At 44.7% G+C, this 15,948-nt stretch overlaps 1 protein-coding gene across 2 annotated transcripts in view; it reads right to left on the bottom strand.

Moving 5' to 3' along the window:
- The window catches only part of LOC119436532 (ATP-dependent RNA helicase A-like), a 137,753-nt gene that overhangs the window by 17,786 nt on the left and 104,019 nt on the right, over positions 1–15,948 (bottom strand). For both annotated transcript variants that reach the window (XM_037703401.2, XM_037703402.2), the window contains 2 exons: positions 11,491–11,589; positions 6,387–6,560 (listed from right to left, as the gene is read on the bottom strand). In XM_037703401.2, coding sequence (XP_037559329.1) covers positions 6,387–6,560; positions 11,491–11,589 — 273 coding nt within the window. The remainder of the gene's footprint in view (positions 1–6,386; positions 6,561–11,490; positions 11,590–15,948) is intronic.

Raw genomic sequence — 15,948 nt, 5'->3', positions numbered from 1 at the left:
ACCTAGTTACAGCAAAAACTGCCACATTTCTGTGCCGGAGCCTCACCAACTTGACATGTGTCAAGTTGGTGGGGCTCCGGCGGCCCCAGACGTGTTATGTTGTTTTCCTATTGCATAGTGTTTTAAGATGGCGACGGGAACCAAAACAAAATCGATTGATGCCACCGTAACGAAGCATGACGCCCACATTGCGCCCCTTGCAGCGGGGAACAGCGGCACGTTTGGGTTATTGCCTACTAAAAGTGTGTAGTACGCTTCCAACAACATTACACCCTATGCACTGTAAAACAGATAGGTGAAGATGCTTATTGGAATAGGGTTGGCAACGATAGCTCTGAATTTGACGTGCGATGACCCGAGAGGAGATTCGTTGGTTTCGGAATAAGAAACCGAGGGTGCGCAGACATTTTCACATTAGATGATCCGGTGAGCATTGCGAGAAAGTTACCGTATTTACTCGAATCTAACGCGCACTTTTTTTCCGATAAAATAGGTCCAAAAATTGCGTGCGCGTTAGAATCGAGTACGACCCTAAATCTGCGTTACCATATAGCCGTCGGCATTGCAAAATGGCCGCCTCGCACGCGCGTCGAGCTTCGCTACTCTCGAGCCTAACTACCGTAGCGACCTCCATGTGCTGCAGTACACGTGCTTAGCAATAGTCTACCGTCTGTCTTCACGTTTTCTGCGTCTGCTCTATCAGCATGAAGTACCAAGTTCATCATGATGCCGCATTTAAAAGGAAAGTGATCATGTGTGCGGAGACTGACGGAAATCGGGCCACATCACGGGCGTTCGGAGAATCCGAAATTTGGGTTCAGGACTGGCGCAAACAGAAGGAGAGGATTTTCGCCAGCAAAGCGATGCGAAACGGTTTCAGTGGACCGAAGCATGACGTATTCTGCGACAATCCACTTCGGCGATACGATCACCTTGGCCCTATTTTGAAAGCAATCTGCGACGGGGAAAGTCCGCCGCGCGCCGTATTTTCACCGCTTAAAGGTCGCGTTGAAGCGAGAGGCATGATAGCACAAAGGTGAATTCGCTCGCCGCGCTTCGTCACTCGAGCGTTTTGACAGTTCGTTTCCGCGGTCAACGAGCGAGATGTGTTCATGTTTGCTTGTGCGCGCATGACACTGTGCTTGTTAATTTATTTAGTAAGCGAATGTTTGCAAGTTTATACGGCCAACAAAACTGCTATCCTTACTTCGTATAGCGGTCTGTTAATTTGCTATTGCATTCGATGCTTTGCCTTTTGGGCGAAACTGCGGCTTTTTTTATTTATCGCAACTTCAGTGCATCTGGAGGAAATCTGTTTTTCCAAATGAGAGAAAGTTGTATTTTTGTTTGAAAGCATGAGGCGCGCGGTACTGTAAAGGACTTTTTTTTTTTCTTGTCACGGAAAACAGGTGCGCGTTAGAATCAAAGTAAATATGGTAATGCAGCAGGCGGCTACTGTTCTTGATCGTGCGCACCTCGTGCATTTTCTTGTTTACAGAGGAGCTAGCAGCTGGAAAACGTATCATACGATCGCAGTCTGCAACAGGAGACTGCAGCGTGTATGGATTATCGCCTATTAAACAGTGCAGTACGCTTCCAACAGCACCATGCGCTGTGAGACAGATAGGATAAAATGTTTACTGCAATAGCGTTGGCGGCGATAGCTGTGAATGCGGTGTCAGACGACCTAGGAGGAGATGTGCTGGTACTGGAATAAGAAACCCAGTGCATGCCGGCATTTTCCCATGAGACGGGCTGGCAAGTATTGCAGTGAAGCTGAGCAGCAGGCAGCTACTGTGCTCGATCGCGTACACCTCGCACGCTTTCTTGCTTACATGGGCTCTAACGGCCGGAAAATGTATCATACGATCGCAGTTTGGTGATGTACTGAACGTTGGTGCCGAAAGATAGTGTTTTCCAGGAACGTATGAACCAGTAAAAAATAAGAGCAACTAAATTGGGAAATTTTTTTGTTTTCTCAATCGCAAACAATGGCGCCAGGAAATCGTACGTAATGGGATCGTATAAATGAGGTTCTACTGTATGTGGTATACAAAGTACTACTATTCGAACTATTCGACTAGAAATTATTCAACCAAATTACGATTTGCTTCGGATTCGATTTGAACTTGAAATTTAATATTTGCCCATCCCTACTTTTTAGAGATGTCCTGCAACATCATCTTAGAGCTACCATTTTTGCTCCAGCTGTGTTCCCAGCATAATAACAAGGTAATTAGGGGAAAAAACTCTATAGTCGCCTGCCTATAATTCAGACACTGATATTTTGAACATGCTTGTTTATTCGAACCGCTCCGCAGCACCAGCACTAGCCCCATAGACAATGTATAATGACAACAGAAATTTGAGACACCTTACAGTGTGCCACTCGATAATACAGACTGAGTGCAAGACGGGTGTGTTAATTTTAATTCGGCCACTGAGTAGAGCGAAAACAGTAATATTTTTGTTTTGATACACCGCCGGCATGGTTGTCGGCCAAGTCGCCAGCTCTTCCTTGAAATCTTAACTAACAAAGCCTGGTCGATCTAGTCGCCGATGAAGATTTAATGCATCTGTAGCATGAAAATGGTGAGATACAAGCCAGGATTTTGTAGAGATGCCCACTGACGAAGTGGGAAAGACAAGAAAAGGAATAGCATAAAAGGCACTGCTGGAAAATCGCGGCCACAGACTTTCTAAGCCAAAGGCAAGCATGGGCCGTATTCTGAAACGTTCCACTTCGGCGATAGTTTGCCTAGGCGATAGTCACGTTCAGTAAATCAACCGGCTGCTTAGCTGTGACGTCAGCATACGCTACCAACAGGCGCACTGTAACGCTTTGCAACACATGAGCGAGCTCACCATGCGAGTGTAGAGCGGCTTTGGTGTGTTTTCAAATGTATCGGCCGCAGTACGACACAGGCGTGTTCGTTTATTCAATATACAGTATAGACCACTTATAACGTAGCTGCTTATAGTGCAGGACCGGATATAGTACGGTCTTTTCAGACTCCCGTTAATTTTCCCATAGCACTCCATGTATACGCATACCGCTTACAGTGCAGCCGCGTGAGACGAAATACCGGTTATAATGCGGCTTCCGCGAGAAAATCTCGCCGACAATTGTGGCAGCGAGCACGCTTCTCAACAAGGTGCGTGCTGCTGGGCCGGCGTATGCATTATTCAGTGCAATCAAACGCTCGTTAATTAGAACTTATTTGGCCGCACATCGGTTAATTCGGACTACTTTCGGGGCTCGGTGAGCGAGGAGCGCCGCAAATATGCGACGCAAAAGAGCAAGAACGGCGCAAGCGTCCAACCGAAACGAAGCGGCGGAGTCCCCATCGCCACAGCCATCAGTTGAAATCGTACGTGAATGACAGCAACGCCAGAACGCTTCGAGCCTATTTGTGTCTTTAAAGCCGGAATTCTTGCGTTTACCGCCGCGCTTTACATCACGTTGGCCGCGGGCTTTCGTAACTGCGTAGTCATCATCCACGATCGCGTCGATAGTGGCCGCGGTTATCTCAGCAGCGGTTGCGGCGAACAGCAGTTTCGTTTTTACACGGTACACGTGTCAGCCGCATGCCTAAAAAAACTGCGTAGTCGCCATCGATGATCGCATACATAGCGACCGCGGTTTCGACTGCAGTTGTTGCAGCGAATGGAAGTTAATTCGTCCAGACTCGGTGCGTGCGTCGGGCGCGTGCCTTCAGCACCGCAAAGTTGCCGTTCGTAATTGTGTCGATTGCGGTCACGGTTTTTTCCGCAGCGGTTGCGGCAAACACTTGTTTCGTTTTGACTCGGTGCAAAGCTGTCGAGCTTGAAGAGCACCGGCTACATCGCGATTATGTTTTCGCCAGCTCACTGGAGAAAATGTAATCGCATGTGTCTAGATTCTTGGTCTACATGTTTTGCATACGTGCAGGGCTTGAAAATCGTTGTTTTGGTTATAGTGCGGTACCGCTTATAGTGCAGATATTCGCGACTCCGGTGACTTACGTTATAAGCGGTCTACACTGTATGTAGGGAGCACCCAATGACACCGTGATGTCAAAATGACGTGAACCGGAACTACTTGATGGCGCGATTTATTTTCCGGTTTTGCTCAACCAGCCAATCAGCGTGCGCCTAAAGGCAAAAGACGAACTATCGCCGAAGTGGAACGTTTCAGAATACGGCCCCATATGTGCACACAGCAAAGCGTCGACGAACTTGGGCCGTATTCATGGATAATCACTTTCAACGCTATTTTCATTTTCACAATATTTTGCGTGACTAGCCCAGTAAGAAATACAAGTAGACTTCCGTTAATTCAGACTCAACTGAATTTCATTTTTCGATAACTTCAATCCAGACCTAAAGTCCCAGCCAGCGCCCATGCATTTCTACGGGCTTAAACTTCCGTTATTTCGATCCTAAAATTGGCCTTTAGCAGATAACTTGAACTTGATCAGTCAGCATGCACGCATGTGACCCCTATCTTGATGCGACCCCTTTAGTTCCAGCATGTCTCGGTGGAGCTTGGGGGACATATGCATTGAACACACATCATCTCCCATCAAAAACACCTATTTTCGGCCTGCCCTAGAAAGATTCTTAAGCAATAACAGTAGCTCACAATGTCCGATTACGATATTTAACTAATTCTAACGCGGGACTTTATAAATTTTAAAAAATTGGGCCGAAAATAGCCTGCGCCGTGCAAATGGATGTACAACCAAAAACTGCCTTCATGTCGTACATATGCTTTACCGCACAACACGGTTGTATTGCGGCAAAGCTCACTTTGGAGAACAGGCTGCCATTGTGGAACATGTATGATATATTAGACCAGGGGCTCTCAAGCTTGCTGGTCCCAGGGAACCCTGTTAAGCTCCCATGAAGAGCCAAAGAACCTCCCCCCCCCAAAAAAAGTGCTTACTACGTCAACTCGCTTTTATTTACTGAACGAATCAGCAAATTCTGTTCCTATGTTGCGCAAGAGCAGTGCGGAAGCTGCAATTCTCGTCACCTCGTGCCAGATTAGACTTCACAGCAGTGAAGGCCACGCGACTTCCTGCGCAGCGCGTGTCTGAGACACGCTTTTCACTACTGCGCGCACATCCCGATTATTTTTTTGCCAGTGAGCTGGTCGCCAACAAACCGCCCGTCTATTGCGATGTAGCCGGTGCTCTTCATCTTCGACAGCTTTGCACTGAGTCAAAGCGAAACTACTGTTTGCCGCAACCACTGCAAACGAAACCGCGGCCGCTATCGACGCGATCATGGACGGCGACCTTGCGGTTCTGAGGGCAGGCGACCGACGCACGCACAAGTCAAAATGAAACTACCGTTTGCTGCAACAAGTGGACGAAAAAAACACCGCCGTCACTATCGACGTGATCATGGATGGCGACTACGCAGTTTTGAAGGCACACGGCCGATGTGCGCACTGAATCAAAACGAAATGTTTGCCACAACCGCTGCAGACAAAACCGTGGTGGCTATCGACACGATCATGGATGGAAACCATGCACTTATCAAGCGGCCTGCCACCAACACGGTGTTATGGCGGCGATAAATGCAAGAATACAGGCTTTAAGGCCACAAATAGGCACAAAGCGTTCCGGTGTTGCTATCAGTCACGTATCGCGTACTCTTTCCACTGATGACCAAGGTGATGCAGACTCCACCACTTCATTTCGGTTGGACGCTAGCACAGCTCTAGCTCTTTTGCGTCGCACATTTGTGGTTCTCCGTGCTCGCCGAGCTACCGCTCCGCCACTTGTTCCTTGGATCGAGCGCACCTCGTGTTCGCCTTCTTAGACGCTTGGCGAGCGCGGAACCAGGGAAAAATTATCAGTGGCTCACGGAACCCCTAAGAGGGGCCTGCGTTTCCGCTGGGTTCCGCGGGACCCACTTTGAGAACCCATGTATAATTAGACCCTTGCTAATTTTTCTTGCTAAGAAATTGGCAACGCATTTGATTTCTACTTTGTTTAGGAACTTTAATGTCTTTTTAGTTTATTTTTCTACTTTGGATGCATAGAAAGGGGGGTGCGCATTTGATTGAGGGCGTGTTAAAATCAGGCAAATACTACCAATTCAATTTGACCCACCGGATAACTTGATCAATTTCATTAGTCCCCTCAAAGTCGGAATAACAGAAGTCAACTGTACAAGCTAGCAAAAAATATTTCCAATTAGAATTTTGGCAGCACCCTCACTTACATTTCACTTTCCCTATGATGTTTCACCTTACACCGAGTCACAGCTTTGTATCACTGTCATGTACTAAACATTATTTTTTAATAGTCAGACCTTGCAGTGCTACCTCAAAATGGGCGCTCACAATTATCTTGCAAGAATGAGCCCATGCCTGCATTTTCACCAAAGCTCACCTTTTCACCGAAGACAAAAAATGGGCTTGGGAACTTGTTGGACGCAGGCAGATTGGTGCAGTTGACTGAAGTCTTGTGGATGAGGGCTGACCTGTTGTCAGTAGTGAGCACTTTACGCTTTTCTTTGTGATAGCAAATGTTGGGGTAATGGCCAAGCACCAGCAGAGCCACCATCTGTAGCAAGCAGAAGTAAGTGAAGAATGCAACTTACTGTCACAACCAGAATGAATGCACATATGTGTTTCAGTAACAACTGCCTCTGATTATTATAAATAAAGAATTCAAAACAAATATTTTTAGATCAGAACTTGCACATTAATTGATAACTGTCAATATGATGATTAACAAAATTTCAAAGCGGTTGCAGGGCAACGAATTTCTAGCAAGAGATTATGCTTTGAGTGCTGGCTGCCTTTAATGATGAAGTTACAAGCAGACATCCTAAAGTAATTATTTAAAAAAAATAATCATTGAATATGAACTAGTGGCATATGTCGCATAAATTTTAACGCCCGCTGCTGCAAAAAAAGTTTAGTCAATAAAAATTATTTTATTGCGATAGCAATTATATGGACACTTCAACCGGATTTCTGCCGTCGTCGTCGCCGTGAGGTTCCGTATAAAGTCCAAGGGCGATAAAATCGTCGCTGCGCGCCATATGCGCGAGTGAAAGCGTGCGGGGGACGCGCGCTATCACGGAGAGCGAACACACGGCGGAAAGCAAACACGACCGTCGCGCGAAACGCCGTGGGGGTATGGGAGGAAGGGAGGCGGGGCAACTGCTGTGCTGTGCTGCAAGAAAGCGGGAAGGCAGCGCGGGAGGGAGGGAGGCAGCATCTACTCTGCCAACAACTGCGCTAATACTTTGCCCGGCTGTGGCAGTCACCCGCACCGTCTCTTATCTCCACACGGCTCTGGCCTTTGTATGCGCTGTGCATTCGCCGCTCAGTTTCCGTTGAAGTGATAGACCGCATGAACCTTCGCCCGCTGCAGTGGCTGCGCTTGCTGCCAGCATTTTGACAGTCGTTGTCTGCGGCCATTCAGTGTGATCTATTCATGTTTGCTTGTGCGCGCTGACACCACGCTTGTTAATTCAGTTAGTAAGCGAATGTGTCCAAGTTTATGCAGCCAGGGGGGGACATCACGAAGGTCAATTTGCTCACTGCTCCAGCGTTTTGACAGCGAGTTTCCGCGGTCATCGAGCGAGATGTTTTCATGCTTACCTGTGCACGTGTGACACCGTGCTTGTTAATTTAGTTAGTAAGCAAATGTTTACAAGTTTATACGGCCGATAAAAATAATATCTTACTACGTATAGTTATCTACTAATTTGCTATCACAATCGATGGTTCGCCTTTCGGGCAAAACTGCGACATTTTTAAAAATAATTTCACACAGCCATCACAGAAACACATGGTTTTATAAGCATATATGAGCCACGCTTATTCAGAATTCAAACTCAAAAGTGAAGTGAGAATTAGTTGGAATTCTTAACTACAGTAATAACGCAAAAACACATCTGCCAACGAAGACACCGACAGGTCGGTTAACATCGAGAAACACTCATTTATAGACCCTATTGGTTACCAAACATTTAAGTAATCTCAATGGGTCTCATGCAGTAAAATCACTGCATACACAGCACATTTCAATGCAGAAAAGCAATAAACTGTGTTATAAATTATTCTCAAATACAATTGTGGGGTGTGGATGTTTGCAAAGGCAGCAATACCTAATCATTATTTTCAAGCATAACTCTATATGGACTAAAAAGAAGTGGTTACTACCTACAGCCAGATTTTTGAGAGACCAGTCTGGTATAAAGGCACAAAGAGAAGAATGTGTTGTTTCTGAAGCTCATGCAAACTGATATATACATAGCATAATTTGAAAACAGTTGAGACTCATCGCAGGACAGATCCAAAATTTTGTAATTTTCTACCGCATCAGTCGCTAATGAATTTGCATGCCTATACAGGTCGACATCCTAAAATCTGAGATCTCAATTGACCCTGGTATGTTGCATTTGCCCTCACCCACAATGTTTAGGGCACACCAATTCTCACGTCAGAGGCAGAGGTTTTTGAAACCATTCGTACTGGCAGAACTGCTTAGGCTTACCACACCTCAGTGGATGATAGTTGAAACCCATGATAACAAAATCCCGAGGCAAGGAAATTCTCACCGCAACAAAATATTTTCGGATCCCCGGCGAGACCCAGTGCTTTTCATATCTGCATATCTCCCAACAAAGAAACTTTTTTTTTTTTGACAGCAATCCCGCATTAACAAAATTTGCCGAAATGGCAGTCCGCATATTATTATCTACTCACAAAACGTTAACAGCATCCAAAAACTGCTCAAATGCATGTTTTCAAAGTAGAAAACTAACTTGGAAATGGCATTAGAGAACCTAAACAAAGTAGAAATCTAATGCGCACGTGACTTTCTAGCAAGAAAAATGTATGATGTAACAGTTAAGCGGAAACCCGCTATGTGGAGAGCAGTGATTACAGTGGAACCCCAATGAGGGAACCCCAATGACTTTGAGGGGACCACGCAAAACCGTCGTATAATCCGGGTGTCGTATAATCGAAAAACTAAAAATATCGGCAGTGACGCTCAGTCTTAGCCAAAAAAAAAACGGGTACAGACCGCCAGAATAAGCCCGCAGCACAAACGTGCGCTGCTTCCAAGGAAGGTAGATTAAATTATTAAAAAATTACTGTATTTCTTCAATTGTAACACGCATTTTTTTCTTTTCATATTTTCATTACCTGAACTCGACTCTCGCGTTACATTCGAATAATGTCAGAATTTACCATTTTAAAACAAATATTCTAAATCCCGACAATTTTTACCGTTACGTTAGCAACCTGTAACTTTATGTCTTAATCCAATCCACAGACAAGTCGACTGAAGTCAGAACTTGTTTTTGGCTAGAATCGACACTGTTTTCGCTGTGCTTGTGACTGGTTACGATGTTGCCATACCCTACGGCCTTTTGCGATTCGACTCTGTTCATTCACAACGTTATGGCGACGCAGCGCATTCGGTATGACAGTCGCTTCGAAAGACGCACAATTTTAATGCCCGTCAAGCTGGGAAAGTCCGCCGCAGCTTGGTGTATGGACATCAAGGAGTCGGCAACTTGCAGATGGCGGGACCAGCGGCAGGCCCACTTTAAATGCGAAGCCAGTCAGGAAGGCTCTGTGCAACATGAAGTGGCCTGGTACTGACCCCAAATGAAATGATTGTGCAGTCTTTTAAGAAGTACTTAAATCTCAAACAAGCTCGACGGCATGGATGATGACAATTCTCGGGCGATCACTTTTGGCGATAGTTTCGCTTTCGCGAGACTCGGGTCGTCCCGGCACTACAGTGTACCGGCACCCTCGAAGTATACTGCAGACAGCTCTCTTGACGCTGAATGCAAGCTTAGGACAGCGCAAGAAACACTTGTCAGGGACGTTTTCTGTGCCAAGTCATGCGAAATTTCGCGAAAGTGATCGCCCGAGAAGAACGCCCAAGAAAAGCTGCGTCTAGCTACTCTTAAGACGCCTATGATGAGGTAAGAGAATGTTTCCGAATTGCGCTTCTTTGAATAAAGGTACCATTTCTTTTTTCGATCATCTCGCGTTACATTAGCAGTTTTATTTTGTTAATTTTGCGTGACTAGAAAGTTGCCCCTCGCGTTACATTCGGGTAAATACGGTATTGCACACCTGTTAGCAGCCGCCTGCAGTGTGCTTACGTGCCAGCCTGCGTCTGCTTAGAACTTTGCCCCCCAACAAACGGTACCTGACAGGCGTCGTACGAGGCGGGTCGGCGTAAAATTGCGCCGCATAATCGAGGTTATTAATACATTATTTCTATAGGGGTTTTGCCGGGACCAACCAATCCGTCGTAACATGCCGTTGCATAACCGGGGCACGTATAATCCAAGTTCCACTGTAAATGGAAAATGCCTCAGATTCTGGCAATAAGATGAAACAAGCAAACTTTTGACAGAATAGAAATTTATTTACCCTTCACACTTCTAGACAGCAATTTGTTGCTGTCTTATACTGAACCACAACATGTCATCCTGTGTATGGTCCATTACATGTTTGGTATTCTGCATTTATCAAACAACTCCGCCATAACTGCAAACAGTATGGTGGCCTACGCCTACCCTAACCACTTCGCTAGTTCGTTCTGTAACCTATGCAATGCTCCGGAACACACAAAAGGCACAACGCGACTTGTCACTAGCTTAGCATGTGAAGCAGCATCTTTTGAAGGAGCTTTCATAATCTAAGACTGAAATTGGCACGTCGTCATCTTGCTACACAAAAAATAGTTGCGTCACCATCTTGTGAAGACGCTGGCTGGTTAGGTTCGCTACACTGGCTCTGACAGTAAGTAGGCTGTTGCAACTGCGCTTTTGGTTTTGTATCCAACTGCACCGCGCAGCCAATTTTCGGTCCAATTTTCATGGAGAAAAAAAGGCATGCGTTAGAATGATGTTAAATACTGTAACAATTCATTGAAAGTTACTTTTTGCTTGAAAACCTTTATAAGGCAGGCCAAATAGGAGTTTTCAGTGGGACATGTGTGTCGGTGGCCCCTAGGGACAGTAAATGTGCCCAAAATAAATGCTACTGCTATTTGAGCACTATTGGGGTCACCACAGGGGTCAGACGCATGCATGCTGACCAATCACATGCAAATTATCTGGCAAAGGCCAATGTCAGGATCGAATTAATGCAAGTTTGGGCCCATAGAAGCGTAAGAGTTCCAGCCGGGACCTTCTGTAGGAATCTAATTAAAACGAACACTAGATATGAAGTGGACACGAAGTGACACAGGGGGAAAAATTGAATTAACAGAAGTCTACTGTACTTCACTTTGGACTGCCAACCCCAGAGGACTATCGCTTTGACATGAAACACTCACTGCCACAAAACGGACATTTATTTACAAAATCACCATGCGAGAAATGAATCAACAGAATAAGAGTGGACTAACAGCTTGAGCGTAAATATCAAACCCAAGAAATTGCTAAACAGCTTGGTAGTCTCAAAATTGAAGCTCTTCAAAAAGTTCTGTGTAACAAACTCACCACATCCAGTTTGGGGTCGACACCATTGAAGTTGTATGCTTCTGGTGCCACTGCCATCTCAGGAAACCCAGCGCTCATCAACAGCTCCTTGATCTGATTCTATAAAGATCAAGATAGAAATGCACATGGCTTATGCAACTCCACAATCAAATACTTTAACACTGTCAAGATACAGAGAAGTTTAGAATTTACAAAAATAAAGGTAACTCAAGGTAACAAAAGGTACCCCAGAATTTTCCCAAATACACTCTTTACAGCCCGCCGTGGTTGCTCAGTGGCTATGGTGTTGGGCTTCTGAGCATAAGGTCGCGGGATCCAATCCTGGCACCGGCCGCATTTCCATGGGGGCGAAATGCGGAAACACCCATGTACTCAGATTTAGGTGCCCGTTAAAAGAACCCCAGGTGGTATAAATTATCCCGAAGCCCCCTACTACGGCGTGCTTCATAATCAGATCATGGTTTTGGCACATAAAATCCATACCTTAATTTTAAATTTAAACACTCTTTACAAAGTTAACTGCTGCAACAACTCTTGAAAAAAAAAAAAAAGATTCAGACTTCACAAGAGATTCCATTTTTTAATGCATGATGAAAACAATCAAAAGCTTTTTGCATAATGCTTTTATTTACTAAGAAATCTGTCGTCCTTTTTTTTTAATATGCATGGAAACTGATTTTAGTGAACTCATGTGAAACATCTACAGAATGGTAAAAGTGTCACGGCTTCTTTCGCAGTGAGGAAGCAGTGTGATGCGCATCTTCAAATGAATCAGATTTGTTTTTCCCTACTTTATGCATATCCTGAATATTTCACTGATAATGACCCTAGCAGGCAACTAATCATCCACTGCAATGCAGTCGAGAGTTGGACGCTACCATGCAAAATGCAGTGCCTTTCATGTGAAGTGAAACCTCCCTACTACGAACTTCGTATTAACAATTTTGAATTATTTTCAGATAAACTAACATCTGAAATATCCCCAGCCAAAAGTTTAATGTTTTAACGTAAATATATTTCAGTACATATTCCAAATTTTGTAACACTGAATATTTCAAAATGAAAAGCAGTATTGGAGAGTATTAGAAGCAGCTCAAAATAAAGTTGTAACCCAAAACATCATGCACATTTGCAACTTGATCCTCGTGAAAATTTAGGTGTGCCACCAATAGCAGCAAATATTCCTGGATGGCTGTGATAACAAATCTGCGCCAGCCCTATACATACGCCTGATGTAATGGCGGCCCGCAGAAATTGAAACTACCCAAATTGGTGACGTCAAGACAGCGCTACGAATCGCGAGACCGCACACATTGCATTATTCCCAATCGCAACAATTTTTATGAATTAAGAAAAAAAAAAAAACGCCGGCGAAACACGAATTTGCTTAAAAGTTAAAACGCCACAAAATGAGAGATCGATCAGCAAGTCGCCAAATAACACAAGGAAATCAATAAACTTCATGGAATCTTTGGGGTTTTCATAATGTTTGGCAACGGTGTGCAGCGGCAGAGCATGTACAGATCTCAGATATGTGAACAATGTAAGTGCTGAGAGTCACTGGCATTAACAGCAAGCTTACACGTAGCAGGCGCAACAGTTCGAAGGCGTGATGTTACTTATGCTCTGAAGAAACATACCACTGCATGATTCATGCGTGAAAGTCAGCGTGCGCTCAAAAATCACCATGTCATGATTGATGTCGTCCTGCAGCATAATGTTTCATACTACCAGAGGTGGTGCATGCTCAGAACAGTGGCGTGTAATCTTGGTCAGTGACTGTCGTAACAGGCCATGAATATACGATCAGCACACACTCTTGTAGTGTTAACGGATTCGAGGTCTGTAGAAGCTGTGCAGACACCAGACTGTGATAATTTACATAAATGCACATTCTCACTCCTATAACATGGAGTCTGTTAACGTGGAGTCTGTCATCAGCATAAACGCATTTGTGGATACATTGCTTTAAAATGTAGACAATTCCTCTTGTTAAAAACTAAACACCAATTTGAGTGCTTTCGATACAAGATTTTAAAATTATTAATGATTTTCAGCGATCCCATGAAAGTTCTTACATCCAGATTTCACTACATTTGCTAACAGCTTCTGCAACTGTTCACCCCGATCATTAGAAACTTAACCCTTTGAGGGTCAATTTTTTTTCGCCATATGCCACCGCCCAAGGTCAATTTTTTTTATTGCAGTTTTAAATTTTTCAAAGGGACCTATTTCGAAAAACATTTACCGTAATTTTTCTAGGGTGACCGTAAAGTGAGAAAACAGTATCGCGTTGGTATGTACTGTTTATTTATGAATAACAACAATAAAAATAGGAAATAAACTTACAAGAATTATGCATTGTATTACACATAGTTTAAAGGCTTAGAAAAATGTGCACGAGAATATTTCGCGTCTATACTTCACACGTCCATACCGTAATTGAACTCCCTAGGTGAGCGCACTCAAGAAAACTGTGTGATTGTGCGCCCGTAGAAAAGCAAAATGTGTGACAAACTTCCGCTAATCCTTCATCTTATCTCCAACCAGAGGCAATTAGTTTTCGCGAGTTTCAAAAAAAAAAAAAAAAAAAAAGGGTAATGCATGCAAGGCGGCATTTTTCGTATGCGCACCCCTGTGAGCAATAAGCGAGCGAGTAACAGGCGGTCACCCTTTGAGCGATTAGTAACGAGACAGCCATCAGTTCTGCGAGCACAAGAAGCTGAAACCATCCACGGAACAAAACCGAAACCGCAGTGTGCCAATGCACACGCGCTAGTAGACATGCCGGCGGAAACAAACGATACAACGAAAACCGAAAGAGAGAGGCGCGAGAAAAAAATTCCCTGTATTCACGCATGGTGGCAGCACAGACCAGGCAAAAAAGTTAGGAAATTGGCGCGGTTTTTCAACATACAGACGGCGCCGTAAATATATGGCATCGACCATTTTGAACTTGTTCGCAGCACCGTATATTTACGTCATTGACCCTGAAAGGATTAATGAATAGCCTATACTGTCAAACCTCAATATAACATAAATACAGTTAATCCTCGATATGCGCAGCTGGTAAAATAGGCAATTTGCTTCGTTACATTGAAATCCCGTTAAATTGCAATTCAGTCTTTTATGCAAAACAGTTGCCAATAAATTTGTTTCTTTACCAAAGGGGCCGCAAAGATTTTCAGAATTATCAGGCAACCGTAAAAAGCAAACGAATGAGAAAAATTATTTCGTTGAATTTGAGAGCCAGTGACGAAACATGGTTTCCTGCCATGATATCTTCACATTGGCGGTACAAAACGAAGCCAGTTGCGCTTTCATATTAACTCTGCCTCTGCGGCTGATAGTGTCGCCTGCAGTGGGAAGGCGCTATCATGAAAAGCGCTGGCAGCAGGTCTGCCCTCTCGCTTCAAAGCGTCTCCGAAACTCTCTCCGAAACTCGAGATTATGCAACCTCCATCACTAAACGCGCAGGAAGACAGCACGCCAAGCCACACCATCTCAGCTTGCCCAGCGGCTGATTACCTTTAAAACAGGGTGCACGAGCTGCTTATGCGCTCAGCCACGGCCGCGCTACAAAAGGAGACGTGCGCCAACCTGGCCCCCACTCCCTCCCCAACCCCCGCTTTCACACGTGCTCGCTCCCCTCCCCTTATTTCCTCTTGCTGGCGCAGGAAGACGGCTCTCATCAAGAGCCACTATCCTTCTTCACACACCCTTTGCACGCTTTCACTAACACCTAAAGCACACAGTGTGCGGGGTGCGGTAGGGTCTTATCACACTTGGACTTTATACAGAACTTGACACTGCTCCGCTTCGGCTGTCAGTCGCTCTCCATCGTGCAGTGCCCAATTTGAGGGGTGCATTCGCAAGCAGCTGCATGTAATTTACAGTTGCGAACTAATGTGCGCATGCTGTAGTGAAAAGGGGCGTGGCTATCACCCTCAAGAAAAAAGCACACCGCTCGTGATTACGTCTCACTAACCTTAAGTTTTCGCGATGAAGACTCTCAGTAAGTCAAGAATCTAATTATGCTGTTGGCTTTGTCATCTGATAGTGCTGAGCAGTGAAAAGTACCCTAAAATGATGCCAGCTGTTCCAATATTGAGCTTTGCAACATTTGCCACCTAGACAGTATCTATCTATCTATCTAGCCGCCTACATTTTTGTGCTCTCGTGGTCGTTTCGTTAACTTGGTATGTACCAAAATTGGCATACTATGACAAGAGTATATGACGAACATAAATGATGTCATGACATGCATGTCATGTAGGTCATGAAACAGCCGCCTACGTCTTGGTGCTCTCATGGTCGTTTCGTTAACTTGGTAGGTACCAAATTGGCATAGTATGACAGGAGTGTATGACGAACATAAGTGATAGGTCATGACATAAATGCCATGACATGCGTGTCATGTAGGTCATGAGTCATGATAATGACCCAGTGAAAAAGAAA

The sequence above is a fragment of the Dermacentor silvarum genome, chromosome 1 (genome assembly GCF_013339745.2).
Source record: "Dermacentor silvarum isolate Dsil-2018 chromosome 1, BIME_Dsil_1.4, whole genome shotgun sequence".
Lineage (NCBI taxonomy): Eukaryota > Metazoa > Arthropoda > Arachnida > Ixodida > Ixodidae > Dermacentor > Dermacentor silvarum.
This window is presented reverse-complemented; position numbering and strand designations above follow the sequence as displayed.